Below are 26,159 nucleotides of genomic sequence, written 5' to 3'. Positions count from 1 at the left end.
ATGCACACCCACCTGGAGACTTCTCCCCACGTTGTTTTCAGCTGGCGTACCGGGTGGCTGTGCAGAGCGCAGAGGATGGTGTGGACCGAGCAGTAGTTCCGGAGAGCCAGGCACTCCTAGGGCAGGGAGCGGATGAATGGCAGGTAGGTGGCTTGGAGCCCCACCTGAGCCAGGCTCAGCCAGCTGTGCTGACATCCCCCTCATGCATCAGAGAGTTGGCCAGGGAGCCAGAGCAGGTCATGATGGGACCCCCTTGAGCCACGCTCACATGGGCTAGATTGGTTTCAACCCATGTCAGGGGCCTAGGCGGGAAGTGAGCATGTAGTTCTGGGACAAGTGAGTGAGATCAGGCCACCTCGTGGATCCCAAGAGCCCAGGGATTGGGCAGGATCTGTGACCACAGACTGTACACCTGAGAGCTGAGGAAGCAAAGTGGCACGTCCCTGCCGTGCAGAGAGGGAGCCCCTGGGACAGCCTCAGCTTACCTTGGCCACCTTGATCCAGTGTTCCACCACGCGGGCCCTGTCCTCTGCCTTCATGCTGGGGTCCCCCAAGCACGTGGTAGTAACACAATGGGCCACGTGGTGGTAGTGGATGATGACAGCGAGAACAGTAGGGGGCAGCTGCGCATTGACCTCCTTGTTCTGCTGGATCCGGATGGAGCTGTGGCACTGATAGGGGACCACATTCTGGAAGAGCTCCTGGGGGCAAGAGGGTATCCCATGGGCACAGCCAGCCTAGCTCGAATGCAGTGAAGCCCAGCCACCCCGGCAAGTGACAGTGCTCGAAGCTGCAGCTCAGGTAGTTTGGCATGCAGCTCCCCAACATGGGAGCAGCTGGGCTATGTGTTCTGCCACTGAGGTCGCCTCGCTCCTGCCAGCCCAGATCCCAACCCTCCCAAGCCTTGAGGAAAGAGACAGAGGTGTGTGCTCCCAGGCATCCCGCCCTGTATCTCATCCTTCTGCTCTCACGGCATCTGCCCTGGAGTCCTTGTCCCTGTGAAATGCCGCTCCCTGTGGCAACTCCAACAAGGTGCTTGCTGTTTGATATGGATATGTGTGCTAGGACCCAGGACAGCTGTGGCATCGCAGGCAGATGGGAATGCAGTGGGTGGACCTGGATGCCCTCCACCTAGGCCCGTCCAGTACCCTGTGGGTCAGATCCAGCCCTACTTTCTGCCAGGCCCATGTCAGTTGATCTGGAGAGTCACTGTGCAGCTGGTGTGGTTTGGGTGCCCTCTCTGCCAGCCATGGGAGAAAGGCAGCCTTGGGAGTGAAGACATTGGTCCAGTCACATAGGTGGTGGGACCTGAAGCCTGAACTGCAGCCAGGCCACTGGATTCTGGTCGGGGCAGCTGTGGGGAGGCTGGTGCCAAAGGGGTGTTCGGGCCTGGCCCTGCCGAGACAAGCCCGCTGCTCACCGCGTCCATCAGTGTGAACTGTTCCGCCAGCAGCTTGGCGGGGAATGTGGTGATGCTAGCCATCTTGCGAGGCTGGTTGTTTGCAGGTCCCGGACATGCGCAGGAGACTTTGGTAGTTGTCTTTGGTGCTGATTCTGTGCATGGTGGCAGCCTCAGTTTTGAAATGGATCCTGTCTCCAGAAGAGGTTCTAGCTCTGTGAGCAGTGGGGGATCTGGCTCTAAAGCCAGTGTTTGGCATGACTGCAGCCTGGCAAATAGAGCAGGAGCTGGGAGAAGAGAAAGGGTCAGCAACATCAAGCACTTTCCAATGGCCTCTCCAAAGCCAGGCGCGATCCCATTGCCTCTAAAGGGGCTCCAGCCCCAAAGCCCACCGAGAGAATCTCGCGGAGTGCAGTGCATCTTACCAACTGCATCTGCCTGTGTGGGATTTGGGTAGGCCATCCTGACACGCAGAAAGCACGCATGGGTCTGCAGGTCTCCTCTGGGCAAGCGGACCTGCTTGGATCCGACCTTCATCTTGAGAAGCGGGAGATCCATGCGATTGCAGAATTCGGCCTTGTACTTGGCTTTGCAGCTTTGCAAACAGAGAGCCATGTTCCTGGGGAAGGAGAGTGGGCAGCAGAGTCAGACTTGACCTTACCCTGCTTGCTGCCCTTCCAGGACTCCCTGTGTGGGGTGGGGCACGGAGCCTGCCGGTGAACTCTAGCTTCTTAAAGACAATGCCATGCTTTGCTGTTTTCCAAGGCGATTTCTTGACTGTGAATCCCAAGAGTTACAGAGAGAGAGGGAGAGACACACACCGGGGCAGAGGTCTTGCATCCACTGCTTGACTCCCCGGATGGGCAGTGGACAGCACTGGGCCAGGCTCATGCGGGGAGTGAGGAGCTCCATCCAGGTCTCCCACATGGGTGGCAGAGGTCCAAATGCTTGGACCATGTTCCCCTGGTTTTCCCAGACCCCGAGCAGGGTCCTGAATCTGAACTGCAACAACAGGGACACCAACCAACACCCACAAGGGATTCTGGCATTGCCGGCAGTAGCTTTCCTTTGGATGGCTTCCTTCTCATGTTCCTTTCAGTGCCTTCCCATTCATTCCCATGGTTTTCTCAGGTGGAGGCCCCTAGGCTCTGGCTCTGAGCAGACTTGGGAGTAGGTTGCTCCTGGGATGGTGGGTTGGGTTGGGTGGTCAGGGAGGGTAGGCAAAGCTGGAAGCAACTGCCCTGGGCATGGCTATGTGGGTGTTGTCTGTGAGCCCCAACATGCCCGCTCCTCTGCAGAACGTGTCTGCTCCTATCCATAGCACTGCTCTTCAGCACTTCCTTTGCATGTGCTGGGGCCAGAAGTTGGAGTTGCACCTACTGTCTGCCTCTGCCTTGCCTCAGCCCTCATTTTCCTGCCATTCTTTCGAGTGACAGAAGGCCGCATCTGCACCCCAATCTCCCCGCATCTTAGTGGGACATGGGGTTCTCCTTGTGATCAGAGTAGGGGACGTTGCAGCTACTCCCAGAGGAGGTCAGCAAGCCTCAGCTCTGCCGCTGCAGGACAGGACTTGTATAGGATCTCGGCTGTGAGGGTCGGATTCCCCACAACTGTGAGGCCCTTGAATGCTTTGTTCACTGGATTTGTGGCAAGTGTCTGGAAAACTGCACAAGGGAAGGGCTTCCCATATATGTGTAGAGTGAATGATTCCTTGTAGACCTGCCAGGTCGATGAGGGGTCTGGGCAACTGCTACCAACCCTGAGGGCAGCTGTTCTGTGCATATATCGAGGACAGGAGCAGCTGGAACAAGTAGGAAATGTGGCCGGTACGAAGGCATAGCAGCTTCCAATGCCCCTGCCCACATGTGATGCTGGCAAGCCATATCAGGGTTGGCCAGTTCAAGTCTTGGCTGTTGTCCTTGGTGTCCAGCTCCCTGCTATTGAGCCTGGGGAAGTGCCGGATGATGGCCTAAGTAGTTGGACCCCTGGCACCCCTGAGGGGGCCAGATATAGCTTCAGGCTCCTCAGCCCGGCTTCCCAGAGCCCTGCTTTTTGCAGCCATTTGGGGAGTGACCCAGCAGATAGAAGGACGCATTCTCTCTTTCTCTCAGTCTAACTCTGCCTGTGAAAGAAAACATTTCTGATTCTTGAAAAAGGGGAAAGCAGGATCGCCATCTGGGAGGTTTTCCAACCATAGAGGCACATGGCCGGTTCCCACCTGAGTAGAGACATTGGTTCATGAGGGTGCAGAGAAAGGAAATCAAGAGGTGTGACACAATGTGCCAGTAGCCCTGTCCACAGAGAAAGGCACCCGTTCCATGCCCGCCATGTCTTAAGTCGCTTAGGTCATCTAAAACATGTAAGATTCATCTCTGCATCACCGCAGTGCTGAAAGGCAGCTACCCACCTGTCGAATATCTGGTCTAAGTAATACGGAATGGTGGAGAAGTCGCTGTATGTACACAGGAAGGTGTTGAAGTAGCAGATCCTTTTTCCCAGGGGGCCCGGGACCAGGGCATCCAGCAGCATCTCTTTAGTGTCTGGCTGTAGGGTCCGCATGGCACAGACCTCTGCCAAGTAGAGCATGGACCCATTTCCATACTAGGGAGGACCAGAAAGGACGTGAGTCAGTGGCAGTTCCAGGGAGCACAGGGGAGCAGACACCCGGGTTGGGAGAAAACCCCAGTTGGGGCCAAGAGGCTGAACAGGGACTGAGGGATGAGAAAGTCCTGCGAGGGGGCCAGCAGTGAAAGATGGTTCCGTGCCCCTTGGGGGAGCTAGAAATGAGGGCAACTGTGTGATTTGCTTTGCCACCAGACTGCAGAATGGAAACAAGTGGGCAGAGTAGGATATGAAGCCCCAGGGGAGGCTAGATCCTGAAAAGAGCCATAGTCAGAGGTGTCTGCCTGTGGCGTAATGACCACAGGCGTTCTGCCAAGTGACCTGACTTGAGGCATTACAACGACACATGTGTAGAGCCAGTCCCCAGCCAGCCTGGTCCTTGGAGTTTGTCCTCAGCAGGGCATCACTGCCTTTTAAGAGCCGAATTGTGGCCCCCATCCCCAGCACACACGTGGGGTTGTTCTGACACCAGAGCACTTGAGTGTGACTGCTGCAGTTGGGCCAGTAGTCCGCAAGGAGGTGATTGACCTTACCCCCAGAAATGGCGTGGGCCCCATCCCATTACCTTGCTGTGCTCATTGGCAGATGCGACAGGAGCACAGAGAAGCCCAGGGGAGCATAGGAAATGAAACTGGGGATGGAGATGGCAATGAGCCCTCCTGAGAAATCACCTTGGCCATGCCCTGACATGCAGCCACCAGAAATGGGAACAGCGACTCCTGTTGGGAGAGCTGCCCAACCTGGGCTCCTGTGCTTTGAGCAGCCTAGCTGACTGTGCTCCGTGAGAGACAGTGAGTCTGTGTCCTACAGCACCGCTGCCGTGGCAATGCAGCTGAATCCCAGTGCTTCCCAGCAGCCATGCAAGTGTGGCCACAGGGGCAATGTCATCCCATGGAATAGAACAGGTGGGGGCCAGGCTCCAGTCCTGTGTGGTATCTTCACCCTTTTGGTTGAACCCTCTGCCCTTTTGTGTGGGAAAACCTTCCTGGTAGGATCACTGAGTCCTAAAGCTTGGAGAAGACCTGGAAGGCAGTGGAGCTGACTAAGGACTGCACAGGATTCTTGGACTAGGTGGGCAAACATTCAGCACCATGGCCACACACGATGCTTGTGTGAACAGGGAGTTTCCCAACACCCAGTTGCCAAGGGGCTGAGATTTCTTTGAGAGTGGGATGGGGGTCAGTCACTGAGTGGGAGATCACGAGGCCAAAAGCCAGGGGCGTTCCTCCCTTCAGGATGTGGTTCTAGGCACACCGTGGTCATCTCGTGCCCCAACATGTGGGTACTCCTGGGCCCCTCGCTCACTCCACACCGGCATTAGCCACGTTGTTGGCCTGACTCACGTGTCCATTGACGATGCCTGTGGCTTCCTCATGTGTTCTGTCTGTGGACTCGAGTGTGGAGCTCTGCAAAGAGAGTGTGTGGCAGCCCAGACCGGAGGCATCAGTGTCGTGCTTGGCTGTCCCCACAGAGAATAATTCCCCCCATGAGGCATTCTGTTACCCAGGTCGGGAAAGTAAGGGCCTCTGTACCCTTGTGCAGCCAGAGAGATCTCCAGAAGACAAGAGGAGGTCCCCCAACACCCACTTGCCCAACCAGCTGTCCACAAAATAGGGTATGAACACGCAAGACACAGGAGGCTCCAACACGTGAATCGTGTTGCTGGGCAGCAAGAGCCCCTCTTCTTCTGCCACTGTCATGGTGAAGGGAGGGGCAAAGAAGACCCAGATGGGGTCACAGGTGATCCCCTGCCAGGACGGGACTGTTCCGCTACCTGTGGCTGCCTCCTGGGCTGTTCTGTTCCCTGGGGTGGCCTTGCAGTAAGAGGCCACAGACACCCCGTGTGAGAGCGGAGCCAATGTCTCAAGCGCCGGAAAAGGCCAGAGCCTGGCAACGATTGGCAGCAACGAGAGAACATGGTCTTCTCCTGAACGTCTCTCATCAAGTGAGCCGCTAAGGACTGTTGCTATCAGAGTGTAAGTTCTATCACCAAGGAAGTGAGGTCACATCTTCAAAGTTCCATTCTGTGGAGCCTTTCCCTTAAGAAGATATGCCAAGGCCCCTCTGGGCTGCTCCACAATATCATCCCCTTAACTGTACACAAGGAGACAAACACAGTGCCATTCCTCAGCTCCCTCAAGAGACTTGAATGTAGACAGGGCCCTAAGCCTGCGGACAGACAGACATCTGTGTCCCAAACCTCCTTCTCTGGGCAGTGGGGCCCAGAGATTGTCCATCTGCTGGGTTCATTCCCTGAATGTTCGCAGCAGCCAAGGGCTGGGTCAGGCTGAATCCAGGAGCCTGAAACTGCATTTGGGTCTAGCACTTGTGTGCCAGGGCTCCAGGTACTTGAGGCTTCTCTGACCACCTCTCTGGGTGCACATGAGCAAGAAGGTGGAATCTGAATTGGAGCCAGGACTCAAACCCATGCCCTCTGCCCTGGGGTGTATGCATCCCCAAGTGGCATCTTGACCAATGCGTGAAACACCTGCTCCCCATATTGACCCTTTCTTAGGTCGTTTTGCTGAACATTCATAGAATCCTCATATTTCTTCATTGTCTTACAGTCTCATAAACATTTCTATACTTAACAGACTTTCTCTCAGTTTCATTTTCTTGGTGAATGTTTCCCTACCACCTCCTAGTTGCTCCAATGTGGATTCAAGATGCTTTTCTCTTTGTGGATGTTGTCACCCTGGGGTTTCTGTTCCCCATCATTCTAGGAATGTGTTCACTTCTTTGCTGATGGTGCTCCTTGATCTTGCATTTCATGTTTTCCTCAGAGTTTTTTTTCCACACTTGATTTTGTAAAAAGTTTTATGTATTTATTTATATTTATTTAGTTGACAGGTAGAGTTATCGACAGTGAGAGAGACAGAGACAGAGAGAAAGGTCTTCCTTCTGTTGGTTCACTCCCCAAATGGCCCCCATGGCCTGCGCTGTGCTGATCTGAAGCCAGGAGCCAGGTGCTTCTTCCAGGTCTCCCATGCGGGTGCAGGGCCCAAGCACTTGGGCCATTCTTCACTGCCCTCCCGGGCCACAGCAGAGAGCTGGACTGGAAGAGGGCAACCGGGACTAGAACCCAGCATACATATGGGAAGCCGGCACTGCAGGCAGAGGAATAACCAAGTGAGCCAGGATGCAGGCCCCTCCACGCTTGATTTTCTGGAGCACATCTTCTGGCAGGTTCTGAGCAATGGCATACAGAAGCGTTTTTGATGCTTGGCATCTCTAACTATGCTTTGATCTTACTGTCCTGTAATGTAGGATTGAAAACATGTATGTACTTTTAGGTTGGAAATGGTTTTTCCCAAGTTCTGAAGGCACTGATGCATTGTCTTTCAGCTCAAGGATTTTGTGAGTCAGGCTGAAGCTTCTCATTTTTGATCTTTGAAGGTTTTGGTGTTGCTAGTGGTTTTCAGCAGTTAATTGGGACGTGCTTTGGTATGTTTTTCTGCTTAGCGTTTGTCAAGTGTTTTGGATCTGTGGGGTTCTAGGTGTCGCCAGGACCACCCCCAGGTTTGCTCATCTGTAGGACACTGGAGATGTGGTGTAGAGGCATCTCAGGGCTATAGGGAAAGGAGAGGAAGCTGTGTCATCAATTCCCCATGCTCGTCTCCCAGTAGATTCACCTAACATGGACAAGCTGTGGAAGTTGTGCTCTTCTTGGAGAGCTCTAGCTATTCAATGGGCAGGTTTTGATTGGGGCTCCTACTCGGTGTTCTCTCTTCCTACCCTGTCCTAGAATCCCAGGCTTCCAGAAGGCAAATCCATATCAGTATAAACAGTACATTTTCGCAGTTTCGGCATACATTGTCCAATGTCTGTTCATTTGTCTAAATAGGAACATGAGATATCTTTCCCATGATCATGGCATATATTTAGAGCACCTGTGGTTTCTGTGGTAGTGTTTTACCATGACCACTAGACCGATCTTTGGTTTTCTTGGCTCAAGTTACTCCTTTAGTACATTATTTGTATTTTAATTGTTTTCAAGATATATTTATTAAAGGCAGAGTGACAGGGAGGCTGGGAGAGTGAGAGAGCGACCTCCAATCTGCAGGTTCCCTCTGCAAATGGCTGCAATGGCTGGGAGTGAGCTGATCGAAAGCCTACAAGTGTGCAGGGGCCAAACCATTTGTGCCAAACCCTACTGCTTTCCCAGGCCATAGCAGAGTACTGGATCAGAAGAGGAGCAGCCGGGCCTCGAACAGGCAGCCCCATGGGATGTCGGCACTGTAGGCATCACCTTTCCCTGCTATGCCACAGTGGCAGCCCCTGTGCTTTCATGTTTGAAAGAATTCTGACTCATTGGTTGGAAGGCAGAGACACAGAGATGTTCCAGCTGCTGGTTCGGTCCCCAAATACTTGAGTCAAGTACAGTGTCTCCAACGCAGTATGTGTCTCCAACCTGCGGGGCAGGGACCCAGGTGTTTGAAATATCACTTCCTGTCTCCCAGGCTGTATGTCTCTCCCTGGCCATTAGCAGGGAGCTGGGTAGGAAGCAGAGCAGCTGGGACTCAAACGGGCACCCATGTGGGATGCCTTTGCTGCAGGTGGATACTTCACCTGAATACATACAAATCTCTGTGTATATATATGTATACATCGATGAAATTTTTGTCAGTGTTGGCTTCCCAAGATTGTGCACTTTTATTATGTGCATTTCCCACTGAATCTCACAGGGAATTCTCTCTAGTGACTAGGGCTGAGTTGTGTTCTTGGGACATTTTGCTGGTCACTGGTGACACACATCATTTGGAAAACACTGTATAGAGGGGACCACCATCTGAGCCTAAAGGGCCCTAAGCAGCAAACTCCCAAAGCTCGTGGGAGCAAGTGTAGAAGCAGTGAGAGCGTTGTTCTCACCAGATACCAATTGATGTATGAATTGCGCTTCAGAAAAGACCCTGAGGGACTCTCTCCACGAGACAGCATGGGGCTCCATGTAGGAGCCTCAGAACTGAAAGAGCACTCATGGTGTGGCATCCTTGCATGAGGAGACACACCTCTCTCGAATCTGCATGAATGTCTTTGTCTGTGGATCTAGAGAATGGTCTCTAATTAGCAGGGCAGGGAAGGGATAAAGAGGAAGAAGGACACTCATGGTCTACCATGTATACTACTTTAATGAAAGGCCTAACTAACTGGTACTAATCATGGTGAACTATATACATAGGAAAATCTAGGAGGAATCCGTGAAATTGGTGATGATGTGACCACCCATCTGAGAGAGGGAGGCCAGTCTCCCAGGCACTGGGTTGTTGCTTGGTAGGCAGGGAACGGAGCGAGTGTCATGGTGCAGTCTGCACCATCTGGTGATGAACTCTGCAGCCCCCACTCTCTGCCTGCATGGGGGACTCAGTCATGCTGATGTTCTCCAAGGCCTGATGTTCTTGGCCTTGAGGATGAGGTGGACATTCTAGCAGAGGGGCTGGAGTAGGCAGGACAGGTTGTAGCTGCAGGACACAGAAGCAGCCATGAGTGCACTCTTGCTCATCTCAGGCTCCCTCCAGGGCCCGCCCTGCAGCCGCAGTCCTGGAGCCCCGCACTGCCCATGGGTAAGGCCCTCTGCTGACCAAGGAGCCATGGGTAGCCCTCTCCTCAGTGCACAACAGGAGAACCTTCCCCATCTGCCACCCTGGACATCCCGCAATCCCTGCCCAGCACTCACCTCTTAGTGTCACTGAGCCTCTCCATGGATTGGAACCACAGTGCAAACTCTGCGTCGCGCAGCAAAGTATATTGACTGGCTGCCACCTGGAGCCGCTGCATTTCTTGGAGAACTTTTATCTCCTGGGGCAAGAGGGGCAGAGAGGATGCTGACAGGCCTGCACTGGGACTGGTGGAGGGGCACACTGTGGCAGGGGCAGGGGGCTGGCCTCTGGGTCTTTTAGCTAGAGAAGCCTTCCCTGGCCATCCCTTCCAGGCTCCAAGCTGTCTTCTGAGTAGCATACACACAGCCCCTCGCCCAGGAAGGAAGTTCTCCTGGATTCCAGTCCCTTAGCCACAGCCTCCCTAGGGATGCTCTCCTCCTTCTGTGTGTATCCATCCCAGTGGAGAGAGCAGACAGACACGCATGGGCTGGAGCCTGGGCTTTCTGCCCAGGGCATCTCTGACCCCTCCATCCCCTCTGTGCCTGGAAGATAGGGCAGAGCTGCTCACCTTTGTCATTTTCAGCATGTTGTTTTTTCCCTGGAAGGCAGAGTCCATCAGAACAGCCCCTGGCCTGTGACTAGCCCCTGGCCCTCCCCTCTGGGTAAGAGGAAGGAAAAGAAGGTGTCCCTGGGACAGGCTGTTAGCTCTGCAGAAGGGGACATGGTGGCTGAGGCTCAGGGAACTGCTGTCCCAACCATGTCTGATGGCAGGCAGGGAAAGTGAGGCCTGGGAATGGATGGGTGGACTGAGGCATGTGGGTGCTGCCTGACCTCACAGGGGCCCAATTTCTCTCCTTCCCTTGGGTGCCACCCAACTCAGAGGCTGAGCAGGCTCAGCCAAGACCTTGTGCAGCTTTGCAGTCAGGGACTCTGGCTATGCAGCTTCAACCGTTGGGGGACAGGGATGGGCACCTGGTTGCAGGCTCCCGCACTCAGAGGGGATATGCAGGTGAGCCCTCCTCCCTGGGACAGCTTGTGAGGCCTCCGGTGACATGGGCAGCAAGGAGCTGGGGGCTGAGAGCTCAGCCCAGGACCCTCCCCCCAAGCCTCAGGGTCCTGGAGCCTGCCCCACCCATGGCAAGATCACTCACATCTACGAAGTCCTTCATGGCGATGTCCAGCCTATCCAGATACATGATGAAAGTGCCAAGGAAGGGGACGGCTCCCTGTGCCATGAGGTGGTGGTGGTGGTGAGCAGCTGTTCTCAGGTGCCACCAAGGCCCGGCCCCTGAGATGCACTCCACCCCAGCTGCTGGAGCCCTGGCCACATTCCCCATTGGGAAGCTCCCCGCCCCTAAAGTGCCTTTCCCAATTCTCCCTGCATCCAGCCAACTGCCTCTAGAATCGGACAACCCTGGGAGCCCTGATGGCATGATAACAAGTCACCTTGTGGGGTGCCAGCCCCAGCTCAGGCCCAAGTCTGCTGGGAGCCCTTCAGCTCAGGCCCTCAGCTCTGGTCTCTCAACTGGGGTCTCTCAGCTACTGTGGTGATGGGCGTGGGCAAACAAGGGAGGCAGAAGGCCCTGCTCCCTTGACATGGGCCCCCAGTGGGAGACAGGAGCCCCTGCCCCCCCTCCCCAGGCATACTTGCCTTCTTCTGCAGCCGCTGCCGCATCTGTGTTCTCTGGGGGTTCTGCTCCCGGGCGGGCAACCTGCAGATCGCCATCTGCCAGGGTCAGGGTCACGTTCAGGGAGATAGTCCTTTCCTGACCGGCCCACATTTGTGCAAACCACCTTGAGCCCTGCATGTCTGGCTCACTTCCATTGGTATAATGCCCACCCTGCACTCCCCTCCTCCCACAACGTGCTCTGTATGGATTCATGCAGCTCCCACTGGGAAGGTGGCTTTGGGGGATTGACCACGCCTCCCTGTGCCTGCTCCTCAGCTGGAGAGGGTGCTGGCCTCCCCTCCCACCTCAGGTCCCCCTTGTGCTAAGGATCCTCTGACTGACCTGTGCCTCAGCGTGTCCCTGAGAGGAAGCCAGGCCCTGCACCCCATACCCTGCCTTCCTGGATGCACATGAGGGTCCCTGTGCAGACTGAGAGACAGGCTCATGCTGCTTGCTTCTCTCCTCGAGAAGACAGAAGTTCTGCTCCCAGGGCAGCCAGTAAGACCCAATGCTTGGCATCCCACTCGACTGCTCAGCCCCTGGCATTCCCAAGCTGTGCAATGTGTGGGGCAGGCTTGGCAGCCCTCCCCATGGAAGGCTGCAACAGAGAACACTGTAGCAGGCCTGGTTTCCAAAGGACCTCTAGGGCCCCAGCACAGATGGAAGGAAGCCCTTGCTGCCGCATCCACCTCACAGCCTGGGGGAAGCAGGAACAGCATGGGAGCCAGAGACCTGTGGGTGCCCACAGCCCCTCTGAGAGCCAAGCTGCTCTCGCTGCAGCCCATTCCCATTGCCCTCTGAGCCCGACTGCATCCCACGACCTGTGAACACAGCCCTCTCTTGGCCTGTTGTCCTAGCAGGCACACCCCAGGTTTTCTTTTCAAGCACACTTTCAGTGACACCAAAAGCTCCCCTCTGCCCTGATGCCCTTACAGCCACACCCCTTCCCCTCCTGCCAAGCCCTCACCCCTGTCCCTGAGACCCCACTTTACCTTCATGGGCACATCTCTGTTGACTTTTTTGTCCTGTGTGCAAAGACGCTGAAATTTCCTGGCACTTTTTCTGTTGTGAGGGGAAAACCAGGAGATATTTGGATGGAATGGTGAGGTGGTGGATCAAACCCCTTTGGTTTAAGAACAAAGATCAGAGGATCCACCCTGCCTGGTAGTATCTTCTGTTTTGATTGTGTGTGTGTATGTGTGTGTGTGTGTGTGTGTGTGTGTGAGTGTTTACAGAGTTGGAGTGCCCAGGCAGGTCCAGTGCTGCGTGGTGCACAGGCGCAAGTATGTAGTTTGGAAGCCACATGTGCCTGACTAATGGAAATGTCATCCTGAGGCAGAAACCCAGTCCTCATGTCCCAGGGCCGCTGAAAGATTGTGCTCCGCACCCCTGCCCCCGGCAGTCCACGCCTCTCCCTGTGTCCCAGGATACCAGCCTCTGTGAGTCTTGGAGGATTAGTGCTTAGGCCTGAGGGTAGTCCCGGGTCCACCAGGTGCTTTGAGGGATGCACACCCACCTGGAGACTTCTCCCCACGTTGTTTTCAGCTGGCGTACCGGGTGGCTCTGCAGAGCGCAGAGGATGGTGTGGACTGAGCAGTAGTTCCGAAGAGCCAGGCACTCCTAGGGCAGGGAGCGGATGAATGGCAGGTAGGTGGCTTGGAGCCCCACCTGAGCCAGGCTCAGCCAGCTGTGCTGACATCCCCCTCATGCATCAGAGAGTTGGCCAGGGAGCCAGAGCAGGTCAGTGATGGGACCCCCTTGAGCCACGCTCACATGGGCTAAATTGGTTTCAACCCATGTCAGGGGCCTAGGCGGGAAGTGAGCATGTAGTTCTGGGACAAGTGAGTGAGATCAGGCCACCTCGTGGATCCCAAGAGCCCAGGGATTGGGCAGGATCTGTGACCACAGACTGTACACCTGAGAGCTGAGGAAGCAAAGTGGCACGTCCCTGCCGTGCAGAGAGGGAGCCCCTGGGACAGCCTCAGCTTACCTTGGCCACCTTGATCCAGTGTTCCACCACGCGGGCCCTGTCCTCTGCCTTCATGCTGGGGTCCCCCAAGCACGTGGTAGTAACACAATGGGCCACGTGGTGGTAGTGGATGATGACAGCGAGAACAGTAGGGGGCAGCTGCGCATTGACCTCCTTGTTCTGCTGGATCCGGATGGAGCTGTGGCACTGATAGGGGACCACATTCTGGAAGAGCTCCTGGGGGCAAGAGGGTATCCCATGGGCACAGCCAGCCTAGCTCGAATGCAGTGAAGCCCAGCCACCCCGGCAAGTGACAGTGCTCGAAGCTGCAGCTCAGGTAGTTTGGCATGCAGCTCCCCAACGTGGGAGCAGCTGGGCTATGTGTTCTGCCACTGAGGTCGCCTCGCTCCTGCCAGCCCAGATCCCAACCCTCCCAAGCCTTGAGGAAAGAGACAGAGGTGTGTGCTCCCAGGCATCCCGCCCTGTATCTCATCCTTCTGCTCTCACGCCATCTGCCCTGGAGTCCTTGTCCCTGTGAAATGCCGCTCCCTGTGGCAACTCCAACAAGGTGCTTGCTGTTTGATATGGATATGTGTGCTAGGACCCAGGACAGCTGTGGCATCGCAGGCAGATGGGAAGGCAGTGGGTGGACCTGGATGCCCTCCACCTAGGCCCGTCCAGTACCCTGTGGGTCAGATCCAGCCCTACTTTCTGCCAGGCCCATGTCAGTTGATCTGGAGAGTCACTGTGCAGCTGGTGTGGTTTGGGTGCCCTCTCTGCCAGCCATGGGAGAAAGGCAGCCTTGGGAGTGAAGACATTGGTCCAGTCACATAGGTGGTGGGACCTGAAGCCTGAACTGCAGCCAGGCCACTGGATTCTGGTCGGAGCAGCTGTGGGGAGGCTGGTGCCAAAGGGGTGTTCGGGCCTGGCCCTGCCGAGACAAGCCCGCTGCTCACCGCGTCCATCAGTGTGAACTGTTCCGCCAGCAGCTTGGCGGGGAATGTGGTGATGCTAGCCATCTTGCGAGGCTGGTTGTTTGCAGGTCCCGGACATGCGCAGGAGACTTTGGTAGTTGTCTTTGGTGCTGATTCTGCGCATGGTGGCAGCCTCAGTTGTGAAATGGATCCCGGCTCCAGAAGAGGTTCTAGCTCTGTGAGCAGTGGGGGATCTGGCTCTAAAGCCAGTGTTTGGCATGACTGCAGCCTGGCAAATAGAGCAGGAGCTGGGAGAAGAGAAAGGGTCAGCAACATCAAGCACTTTCCAATGGCCTCTCCAAAGCCAGGCGCGATCCCATTGCCTCTAAAGGGGCTCCAGCCCCAAAGCCCACTGAGAGAATCTCGCGGAATGCAGTGCATCTTACCAACTGCATCTGCCTGTGTGGGATTTGGGTAGGCCATCCAGACATGCAGAAAGCACGCATGGGTCTGCAGGTCTCCTCTGGGCAAGCGGACCTGCTTGGATCCGACCTTCATCTTTAGAAGTGGGATATCCGTGCGATTGCAGAATTCGGCCTTGTACTTGGCTTTGCAGCTTTGCAAACAGGAAGCCATGTTCCTGGGGAAGGAGAGTGGGCAGCAGAGTCAGACTTGACCTTACCCTGCTTGCTGCCCTTCCAGGACTCCCTGTGTGGGGTGGGGCACGGAGCCTGCCGGTGAACTCTAGCTTCTTAAAGACAATGCCATGCTTTGCTGTTTTCCAAGGCGATTTCTTGACTGTGAATCCCAAGAGTTACAGAGAGAGAGGGAGAGACACACACCGGGGCAGAGGTCTTGCATCCACTGCTTGACTCCCCGGATGGGCAGTGGACAGCACTGGGCCAGGCTCATGCGGGGAGTGAGGAGCTCCATCCAGGTCTCCCACATGGGTGGCAGAGGTCCAAATGCTTGGACCATGTTCCCCTGGTTTTCCCAGACCCCGAGCATGGTGCTGAATCTGGACTGCAACAACAGGGACACCAACCAACACCCACAAGGGATTCTGGCATTGCCAGCAGTAGCTTTCCTTTGGATGGCTTCCTTCTCATGTTCCTTTCAGTGCCTTCCCATTCATTCCCATGGTTTTCTCAGGTGGAGGCCCCTAGGCTCTGGCTCTGGGCAGACTTGGGAGTAGGTTGCTCCTGGGATGGTGGGTTGGGTTGGGTGGTCAGGGAGGGTAGGCAAAGCTGGAAGCAACTGCCCTGGGCATGGCTATGTGGGTGTTGTCTGTGAGCCCCAACATGCCCGCTCCTCTGCAGAACGTGTCTGCTCCTATCCATAGCACTGTTCTTCAGCACTTCCTTTGCATGTGGTGGGGCCAGAAGTTGGAGGTGCACCTACTGTCCGCCTCTGCCTTGCCTCAGCCCTCATTTTCCTGCCACTCTTTCGAGTGACAGAAGGCCACATCTGCACCCCAATCTCCCCGCATCTTAGTGGGACATGGGGTTCTCCTTGTGATCAGAGTAGGGGACGTTGCAGCTACTCCCAGAGGAGGTCGGCAAGCCTCAGCTCTGCTGCTGCAGGACAGGACATGTATAGGATCATGGCTGTGAGGGTCTGATTCCCCACAACTGTGAGGCCCTTGAATGCTTTGTTCACTGGATTTGTGGCAAGTGTCTGGAAAACTGCACAAGGGAAGGGCTTCCCATATATGTGTAGAGTGAAAGATTCCTTGCAGACCTGCCCGGTCGATGAGGGGTCTGGGCAACTGCTACCAACCCTGAGGGCAGCTGTTCTGTGCATATATCGAGGACAGGAGCAGCTGGAACAAGTAGGAAATGTGGCCGGCACGAAGGCATAGCAGCTTCCAATGCCCCTGCCCACATGTGATGCTGGCAAGTCATATCAGGGTTGGCCAGTTCAAGTCTTGGCTGTTGTCCTTGGTGTCCAGCTCCCTGCTAATGAGCCTGGGGAAGTGCCGGATGATGGCCTAAGTAGTTGGACCCCTGGCACCCCTGAGGGGGCCAGATATAGCTTCAGGCTCCTCAGCCCGGCTTCCCAGAGCCCTGCTTTTTGCAGCCATTTGGGGAGTGACCCAGCAGATAGAAGGACGCATTCTCTCTTTCTCTCAGTCTAACTCTGCCTGTGAAAGAAAACATTTCTGATTCTTGAAAAGGGGGAAAGCAGGATCGCCATCTGGGAGGTTTTCCAACCATAGAGGCACATGGCCGGTTCCCACCTGAGTAGAGACATTGGTTCATGAGGGTGCAGAGAAAGGAAATCAAGAGGTGTGACGCAGTGTGCCAGTAGCCCTGTCCACAGAGAAAGGCACCCGTTCCATGCCCGCCATGTCTTAAGTCGCTTAGGTCATCTAAAACATGTAAGATTCATCTCTGCGTCACCGCAGTGCTGAAAGGCAGCAACCCACCTGTCGAATATCTGGTCTAAGTAATACGGAATGGTGGAGAAGTCGCTGTATGTACACAGGAAGGTGTTGAAGTAGCAGATCCTTTTTCCCAGGGGGCCCGGGACCAGGGCATCCAGCAGCATCTCTTTAGTGTCTGGCTGTAGGGTCTGCATGGCACAGACCTCTGCCAAGTAGAGCATGGACCCATTTCCATACTAGGGAGGACCAGAAAGGACGTGAGTCAGTGGCAGTTCCAGGGAGCACAGGGGAGCAGACACCCGGGTTGGGAGAAAACCCCAGTTGGGGCCAAGAGGCTGAACAGGGACTGAGGGATGAGAAAGTCCTGCGAGGGGGCCAGCAGTGAAAGATGATTCCGTGCCCCTTGGGGGAGCTAGAAATGAGGGCAACTGTGTGATTTGCTTTGCCACCAGACTGCAGAATGGAAACAAGTGGGCAGAGTAGGATATGAAGCCCCAGGGGAGGCTAGATCCTGAAAAGAGCCATAGTCAGAGGTGTCTGCCTGTGGCGTAATGACCACAGGCGTTCTGCCAAGTGACCTGACTTGAGGCATTACAACGACACATGTGTAGAGCCAGTCCCCAGCCAGCCTGGTCCTTGGAGTTTGTCCTCAGCAGGGCATCACTGCCTTTTCAGAGCCGAATTGTGGCCCCCATCCCCAACACACACGTGGGGTTGTTCTGACACCAGAGCACTTGAGTGTGACTGCTGCAGTTGGGCCAGTAGTCCGCAAGGAGGTGATTGACCTTACCCCCAGAAATGGCGTGGGCCCCATCCCATTACCTTGCTGTGCTCATTGGCAGATGCGACAGGAGCACAGAGAAGCCCAGGGGAGCATAGGAAATGAAACTGGGGATGGAGATGGCAATGAGCCCTCCTGAGAAATCACCTTGGCCATGCCCTGACATGCAGCCACCAGAAATGGGAACAGCGACTCCTGTTGGGAGAGCTGCCCAACCTGGGCTCCTGTGCTTTGAGCAGCCTAGCTGACTGTGCTCCGTGAGAGACAGTGAGTCTGTGTCCTACAGCACCGCTGCCGTGGCAATGCAGCTGAATCCCAGTGCTTCCCAGCAGCCATGCAAGTGTGGCCACAGGGGCAATGTCGTCCCATGGAATAGAACAGGTGGTGGCCAGGCTCCAGTCCTGTGTGGTATCTTCAGCCTTTTGGTTGAACCCTCTGCCCTTTTGTGTGGGAAAACCTTCCTGGTAGGATCACTGAGTCCTAAAGCTTGGAGAAGACCTGGAAGGCAGTGGAGCTGACTAAGGACTGCACAGGATTCTTGGACTAGGTGGGCAAACATTCAGCACCATGGCCACACACGATGCTTGTGTGAACAGGGAGTTTCCCAACACCCAGTTGCCAAGGGGCTGAGATTTCTTTGAGAGTGGGATGGGGGTCAGTCACTGAGTGGGAGATCACGAGGCCAAAAGCCAGGGGCGTTCCTCCCTTCAGGATGTGGTTCTAGGCACACCGTGGTCATCTCGTGCCCCAACATGTGGGTACTCCTGGGCCCCTCGCTCCCTCCACACCGGCATTAGCCACGTTGTTGGCCTGACTCACGTGTCCATTGACGATGCCTGTGGCTTCCTCATGTGTTCTGTCTGTGGACTCGAGTGTGGAGCTCTGCAAAGAGAGTGTGTGGCAGCCCAGACCGGAGGCATCAGTGTCGTGCTTGGCTGTCCCCACAGAGAATAATTCCCCCCATGAGGCATTCTGTTACCCAGGTCGGGAAAGTAAGGGCCTCTATACCCTTGTGCAGCCAGAGAGGTCTCCAGAAGACAAGAGGAGGTCCCCCAACACCCACTTGCCCAACCAGCTGTCCACAAAATAGGGTATGAACACGCAAGACACAGGAGGCTCCAACACGTGAATCGTGTTGCTGGGCAGCAAGAGCCCCTCTTCTTCTGCCACTGTCATGGTGAAGGGAGGGGCAAAGAAGACCCAGATGGGGTCACAGGTGATCCCCTGCCAGGACGGGCCTGTTCCGCTACCTGTGGCTGCCTCCTGGGCTGTTCTGTTCCCTGGGGTGGCCTTGCAGTAAGAGGCCACAGACACCCCGTGTGAGAGCGGAGCCAATGTCTCAAGCGCCAGAAAAGGCCAGAGCTTGGCAACGATTGGCAGCAACGAGAGAACATGGTCTTCTCCTGAACGTCTCCCATCAAGTGAGCCGCTAAGGACTGTTGCTATCAGAGTGTAAGTTCTATCACCAAGGAAGTGAGGTCACATCTTCAAAGTTCCATTCTGTGGAGCCTTTCCCTTAAGAAGATATGCCAAGGCCCCTCTGGGCTGCTGCCACAATATCATCCCCTTAACTGTACACAAGGAGACAAACACAGTGCCATTCCTCAGCTCCCTCAAGAGACTTGAATGTAGACAGGGCCCTAAGCCTGCGGACAGACAGACAGCTGGGTCCCAAACCTCCTTTTCGTATCATTTCCAAACACTCTAGCATGTTCCTTCGGGAAAACCCCTAAGAAACAAGCAAGGTATGGAGACCCATGAAAAGCCAAGGTTAGGGACCCAACAGACTCTAAACTGCATCTTGAGTCGTGGATCCTGCCCCTTCGGGAGATGTTGAGGTCACAGCTTAAAGCGCATCTTCCCCGAATACGGGTTCAGTGTCTCTGGCTATGATAGCAGCCATGTCCAAGAACTCCAGGAGAAGGTGAGAGAGCTCACCTGAAAGCCATGCCCCCAAATTGGCATCAGATCTCCCATCTGCAGCATGCAGGGCCCCAGAAACAGGCCACCTTATCGATAGAGCAAAAGACCTCACAGAAAATCACTAGGGCTGGGGGATCAAATACTGGCTAGGAAGCTTCATTCTGACCACAGAGAGTGGCATCCATTTGAAAATAGGTCTGAGCTCATTCAAATTGTCCAGCCTCTTTAGAAGAGTGCAATACTAAGGATGCCTGAGGAAATAGACTCCTTCCAGGTCTGGTTTGCTTGGTGTTTTATGAAAGAATCTCAGAGGACATGGGCGAAATCATTTTCCTCGCTAGGGAGTCAAGTGAGGGACTTGGCATTAGACTTAGCTTGTAATCCCTAGAGTTTTGGGTGAGCTGCTTTCTTTTCCATGTCCTCCAAGCAATAGGAAGAGCCCTAGTCCTCCCTGCTTCAACCGATAAGACTGGGGAATTAAGAAAGTCATGAACGAGGCCAGGAGTCATTTGGGTACATTTGTAAGATTTATTTATTTAATTTCAAGTCAGTGTTACAGGGAGGCAGAAGAAGACAGACAGAGATAGACAGGTAGGTAGGTACGTAGGTAGGTAGGTAGATAGATAGATAGATAATAGAGTTCTTCCATCCCTTGATTCAGTCCCTAGATGGCCGCAATGATTGGAGCTGTGCCGATGCAATTCCAGCAGCCAGGAGCCTGCTCTGGGTCTCCCAACCGGGTGCCAGAGCCCAAGCATTTGGGCCATCATCCACTGCTTTCCCTGGGCCCAGTAGAGAGCTGGATCAGGAGAGGAGCAGCCGGGACTCAGACCTGCACCCATACGGGATGCCAGCACTGCAGGAGGTGCCTTGACCTATGATGTCGCCATGCCATCCATTGCGCTTTCTGTTTTCAAAGAATTCCTATGTATTTGTTTGAAAGGCAGGGACACAGAGATTTTCCATCTGCTGGTTCAGTCCCCCAAAACTTAAGTCAAATAAAGTGCCTCAGACTCCATTTGGGTCAACAACCTGTGTGGCAGGAACCCAAGGATTTGAATCATCACTGACTGTCTTTCCAGGCTGTACGTCTTTCCCAGGCCATTAGCAGGGAGCTGGATAGGCAGTGGAGCAGCCGGGCCTCAAACTGGTGCCCATATGCGATGCCATTGATGCAGGCGGGCGCTTAACCTACTACACTACAGTGCCAGCCCCTCCTAATGACTTCTTATCTCTCATTTTCTTTTGTGCATCATCTACAGGTATCTACTGACACATTGCAATGGGAATCTATAAACTATTCACACCTATAAACATTTAGTTTAGACTTCCACTTCATCCACATAGAAGCAATGTAGTTCCAAATGACTTGCTACAAAATACACATGAGATCCGTATAGTCATTGCAAGTTCTGTGATTTTACTTTAAATTTCATTCCAAGTTGTAAAAGTGATTTCTATTCCATGGCGGTAGTGAAGATCCTGTATGTGTCTTTTCCTTTTCTCTTACCCTGGGGCGCTTTGCCACTTTTTGGTTGTTCTGTGTTGCTGCCATGTAGTGTCGATTTGCTTCCAGGAGAGGGCAATAGAGCTTCCCTGTCAGGCAGGTCTAATGCTGATGCTGTCCCTTAACTTGTCCATAAGAAGATGTCATTTTGGTTGGAAGTTTATTCCTTCAGTTATGTGAAGATAAGCTTTCACACGCTTCAGGCCTGTAAAGTTTCTTGTGAGAAACCTGATCGTCTTACCGAATTTGTAGATTCTCATGCATCGCTTTTGATAATTCTCTGGGGGAGGATTCAAGACCTAGAATTCTTGAGAAGGAAATCCTGGTCAACTCTGGTAGATGTTCTTCCACTGAAGTCACCAAAGTATCCCTTTCTACCAGTCATGCCTAGAGAGTGATTTTCTACACATCCTGTGCACCCCCACCTTGCGGTGTGCTCTAAAGGTACTGATGGCCTGCTGTGTGTTCAATACCACCTGCTGTACTTTGTTCCTACTTGCTGTGGGGACAGGACATGTCTGGTTCACAGTGGATACTGTGGGGTTTCAGCTGAAGGGGTTTTCGTGTGTTTCACTGGATCAACCTCCCTGTCTCCCTCCTCCCTGCCTGTCTCTCTGGCACTGTGCCTTTCAAACAGTAAAATAATTTGACCAGCCAATCTATAGCAGCAGAGAGGCCCTAGTTCACTGGTGGGTGCAGTCAGAAAAATTTTCCCAAAAGGCTGTATGCAAGTTTATTGAGAGCTTTAGTCCTGCCCACCACCGCCTCGGCCACCATCTAATAGTGAATCACATCACCTGCAAAGCAAGCTCGAAACCCAGTAGTAGCCAGTTTCCAGTCTCCCTTCCCCCAGCAATTGCAACTGCCAATTAGTTCTCGGTCTGTGAGTATGCTCTAGATGTTTCATAGAGCTAGCATTATAAACTATTCTCTGCTGTATCTGGATTCCCTCAACTTGCACCATGGTTTCAAGTTTTGCCTATGCGGTAGCCCGTATCAGTACTTGTATTCTACTTCATGCTGAATTCCATCATACGAGTAGACCATATTGTGTTTATTCATTCATCTACTGATGGACACTGGAGCTGTGGTTGTGTTTTGGCTAGTGTGAATCCTGTGAAGTCTTCTGGATAAATATTTTTCAAACTTGTTTCCGGTTCTTTTAGATAGCTCGTTGAGAATGCAACTGCAGGTTCACGGTTATTTGAATAGCCTCGAGGTGGTTTGGAAGGGGTATCTATCTCCTTGCAGACTTGATTTGTGATGGCCAATGACCAATAATAGTGTGTCCTTTCAATATAGCTCTTGTGCTGTTCGTCTTTGGAGAAATGTCTGTCCTTGCCCTTGGCCATTGTTGAAGTGAAGTTGTGGGTGAACATTGTGATGCTGTGCGTTAAGCCAGTTTTGGGAAAGTGACTTCTCTCCTTTTGCTTGCTTTTCCTAATTTGCTCTCATACAAAGGACTTAGCAGACATCGACTGGAATAAATCATCACTCTTGTGGTGGGCATCTGGTCCAGTGATTAAAGTACCACAAGGGGCATTCATATCCCCTTTTGGAGTCCTTGTTCCTCTGTGCTTCTGATAGAAGAGCCTGCAGATGCACCTGTGAAACAGACTATGCCCCAACGGATGACAAAATGCCACACAATTCCAAGACCCAGATTGAAGTGCTGGCTCCTGGCTTTGGCTTAGTCCAGCCAGCCCTGGCTGTTGCAGGATTTGGGAAGTGAACCAGGGAATGGAAACTACTCTGTCTTTCCCTCGCTGTCACTCTACCTTTCTATACTAAATCAAGAAATATGAAATATGAACCCAGAAATCTTCCAAGGAAATCAGGAAAGATATTAAAAAATAAAAATACAATGAGGGTCATTAGGCTTTGGGTGAGTTTGTTTCCTTCTGTGTTCTAGAAAGAGGACCATCATCTTTAAATGATATCAGCATTTAGTCCACCTCTAAAGAACTGAGCAGACTGTGAATTTTGTCTATTTTAGAGTATTCACTGTAGAATAATGGTTGGCTTTGATGGATTCTTCGTTCAGTTTTCTTGAGATGTGGAAACACACACAACACACACACACACACACACACATTGACAGACACAAGCAAAGTAACGGAGAGAGAGAGAATCTCTATCCACTAATTCACTCTCCAAATACCCACAACAGTCGTGGCTGGGCCTTACTGAAACCGGGGATTGAGGTCCCTGTCAAACAGGCTCCATGTGGTGTTCAGCTGATTTGCTCTCTGGCCCTTCTGCCTTCAGCCTTGCACCATGTGACAATGCAATAGTAAGACCTTCATCAGACAAAGCATGCTGATGCCCTGATGTTGGACTTCCCAGGCGCTCTAGGTGTGAGAACTATAAATTTCTGATCTTCACAGATTATCCAGTCTCAGGCATTGAGTGTTAGCAACACAAACACAGAAACCACATATGCCCCTATACTTGTGGAGTTAACTCCCAGAAGTGACAGTGCCAGTGCAAATGGCAGATCTACTGTAGAACTCTATTGCTAGATTCCCCTTTGATAGAGGTTGCATGGTTTCGCATGTTCATTACCACTCCTCGAGGAGTGTCTTCTTATTCCAATATATGCTGCCAAGTACTTGAATTGTAGCCAAATGAGAGATGTGCAGTTTTTATTTGCATTGCCCTGCACAGGAGAAAGGTGGCGCTCTTTCCATTGGAAGAAAAGCCACTTGTGTCCCTTTTCCTGTCAACTGTCCTTGTCCTTTGCCCATCTTTCTGTTGGAATGTTGGCCATTTCTCCCTCGTTTCCAAGAACAATGTGTACGTTAGGTTTCTTTCGTTTTGATATACTAGGCAGACCACCTACACTTTCCTAGTTGGTATTTGTTTTTCCTTTATCTTGGTTTGCCATGCATGAATTAAGGTTTGTGTGTGGCTGAATATAACAGCCTTTTCATTTATAACTAACGCATTTTGTTTCTGAGTTGGCAGGGCCTTTGCCACTCTTCCCATCTTAACATTATAAAGGAACAGAGACAGAGAGAGGAGAGGAGCTCCCAACTGCTAATTCACTTCCCAGTCCTGCAAGTGCCTTGAGATGTGCCAGACTGCAACTGGGAACTGGCAATTCCACCCAGGTCGCCCATGTGAATAGCGTGGAACTTGTTATAGGAACCATTGTTTCCCCAGAGGTATTTTAGTAAGAAACTGGAGTTAGGCTCCAGAGATGAGTATCAAAACCAGGTACTCTGATATGAGAAATGGGCATCGGAACTCACCATCAAAGCATCTAAGCCATTAGGCTAAATTCCTTCTCAACCCATGTTTCTTTTGTTAAGAGTATCCCTTGACTGTCACACCCTTACTTCCCACTCCACAAAAGCAAGCATCAGCCTTGGATTTGTTGGAAGCGCAGTGCACCCTCTACTACTAGACGAGACAGGAAAATAGACTACTAGATGTCCATAATTTCTTCCCAAGTGGGATCTTCTAGAGAAAAGACGGAAAGAGCATTGCCCTGGGTGTACAGCAAAGAGCCCCTGTAGACACTGATTTTCTCTACACAGTGCACAGCCAGCCATGGAATCCTGGATTATTTTATTTCCAGTTTTTCCCAGACACCTTTTATGGAAGCTATACCAACTTGATGCATTTCCTAAACACGGCTTTCGGAACATAGTGATTCTCCCACCATACCTAACTTCACAGCAGCCCTCCCACCTCTCTTCCTCCTCTGTCTCCTTTAGGGGCATCTTCTCTGACAGGAGTAGAATTTACCTAGAACTTATTAACAAAACATGACGGGCTGAATACTATACGTATTTGGAAACTTTGGAATGGCATATACTTCTATGAAAAAGAGTGAGCATTTGGAGATGCATTTCACTGAACAATGATGTATTTCCTTTTTGATGTGTTTCTCTATTTGTTGACAAAGAGTAGCTGTACATATTGATGTGGTATAATGTAATATTGCCCTACATGCATACATTTAAATGATCATATTAGGTCATCCGCATCCACCGCTTCCCTATTCAAGGTTTCTTTGTAGTATGTACATTCAGAAGTCTTTCTTCTAGCTTTTGAGAAAAGACTGTATGTTTGGTGAAGTATTATTACCCTACTATGCACTAGAACACCGGCAGGCTTGTTTTTACAACAAACAAGAGATGAAAGTGCTTTTGAATTCAATGAAAGTAAGGCTTTCTGCGATTTGACTTACGTATGTCTATAGTATCTGTTGCGGTGGAGTGAGTTAACTTTGGAGAAGAACCCAAGGGCGGTGTGACTTTTGCGAGCATGAGACATTCTTCTAGCTTATAATCCATAGATGGTGTCATTCACGTGAAAGTGTGGTAGATCTTTGTGACCAAGTGGTACTGTTAACTCACATACCTCAACTCTTTGAGCAGAGAGGTCCTGCATGGGAAGTCAGTGCACAGTGACCCCTGTTGAGAATTTCAGAATTAGCACATCAGCGAACACCTGAGGATCTTGACCTGAGCTGCCTCAGCTGTGGAAGCCTGTGGAATCCACTGACTCCTTCCATATTTAGACAGGGCCACGGGGAAGAGGAAGTTCTTTTGTGCCTTCTGAATAAAGTGTATCCTTTGTGGATGACCACTTCTTTCTCTTGGGGTCTACCCACAGAAGTGCTTCATGGGGAACCCTGTGTGCCACAGTGTTTGGTTTTCCCATGCCTGACATGCTCTCATAGGTGTTTTAGCCACATCAGAATGTCTTCAGGGTTGATTCTGAGCCAGGGTGTTATTTGAGGTCATTGTCATTCTGGGAGGCTGCTATATGCAATACTTCCCATGTTGGAGCATTCAGTCTGTTTTGATTCTTTCTATTATTATTATTGTTATTATTATTGTTATTATATCTGTGCTCTATTTATTAATATCCAGTATCTATTTTTATAGAAAGCTTTTATTTACTAGATAAATTACATAAGTACAGCTTTCAGATTGTAGCTGTTCTTCCCACCTACCTGCCCTCCCACCCCCAAACCACCCCACCCCCTACTCCCTCTCACATCCCATTCTTCATGAAGATTCATTTTTAATTATCTTTATATAGAGACCAACTCTATACTCAGTAAAGATTTTCACAGCTTGCACCCACACTGACATGCAAAGTGGAAAGTAATGTTTGAAGGCTAGTTTTACCGTGAATTCTCATAGTACACCACGTTAAGGACAGAAGTCCTACAGGAGGAGCAAGTGCACAGTGACTTCTGTTGTTGATTTAACAATTGACACTCTTATTTATGATGTCAGTGATCAGCCGAGGCTCTTGTGACGAGTTGCTAAGGGTATGGATGCCTCTTGTGTTCACAAACTCTGCCCTTGTTTAGATAAGGCCATCCTTCAAGTGGAATTTCTCTCCACCATTCAGAGAAAGAAGGTACCT

The 26,159-nt window shown here is 52.3% G+C and overlaps 2 protein-coding genes and 1 long non-coding RNA gene across 53 annotated transcripts in view; 1 reads left to right on the top strand and 2 right to left on the bottom strand.

The window, feature by feature from the left end:
• The window catches only part of LOC138850245 (uncharacterized), a 514,649-nt gene that overhangs the window by 121,028 nt on the left and 367,462 nt on the right, over window positions 1–26,159 (top strand). The window contains exon 9 of one of the 50 annotated variants that reach the window (XR_011389940.1): window positions 42–26,153. The exons of the other annotated variants lie outside the window; for them this stretch is intronic. This is a non-coding gene — a long non-coding RNA (uncharacterized lncRNA). The remainder of the gene's footprint in view (window positions 1–41; window positions 26,154–26,159) is intronic. 50 annotated transcript variants of the gene reach the window in all.
• On the bottom strand, window positions 13–3,985 carry LOC138850237 (ral guanine nucleotide dissociation stimulator-like). Its single transcript, XM_070076552.1, has 3 exons — window positions 3,807–3,985; window positions 486–2,018; window positions 13–116 (listed from the first exon to the last, which is right to left on the bottom strand). The coding sequence occupies exons 1-2, from the start codon at window positions 3,983–3,985 to the stop codon at window positions 1,190–1,192; spliced, it is 1,008 nt and encodes a 335-aa protein (XP_069932653.1). The 3' UTR covers window positions 13–116; window positions 486–1,189.
• On the bottom strand, window positions 12,805–18,582 carry LOC138850240 (ral guanine nucleotide dissociation stimulator-like). Of its 2 annotated transcripts, XR_011389930.1 has the most exons (4): window positions 16,600–18,582; window positions 14,618–14,811; window positions 13,279–14,479; window positions 12,805–12,908 (listed from the first exon to the last, which is right to left on the bottom strand). XR_011389930.1 is itself a non-coding variant. In XM_070076556.1 (3 exons), exons 1-3 carry the CDS (start codon window positions 16,776–16,778, stop codon window positions 13,983–13,985), a joined length of 870 nt encoding a protein of 289 aa, XP_069932657.1. In that variant the 5' UTR covers window positions 16,779–18,582; the 3' UTR covers window positions 12,805–13,982. The 2 variants fall into 2 exon arrangements, 1 of the variants encoding a protein (XP_069932657.1); XM_070076556.1 differs by having other exon boundaries at window positions 12,805–14,479.

The sequence above is a fragment of the Oryctolagus cuniculus genome, chromosome 6, assembly GCF_964237555.1.
Source record: "Oryctolagus cuniculus chromosome 6, mOryCun1.1, whole genome shotgun sequence".
Classification (NCBI taxonomy): domain Eukaryota; kingdom Metazoa; phylum Chordata; class Mammalia; order Lagomorpha; family Leporidae; genus Oryctolagus; species Oryctolagus cuniculus.
The sequence above is the reverse complement of the archived record's forward strand: the minus strand, read 5'-3'. Positions and strand labels throughout refer to the sequence as shown.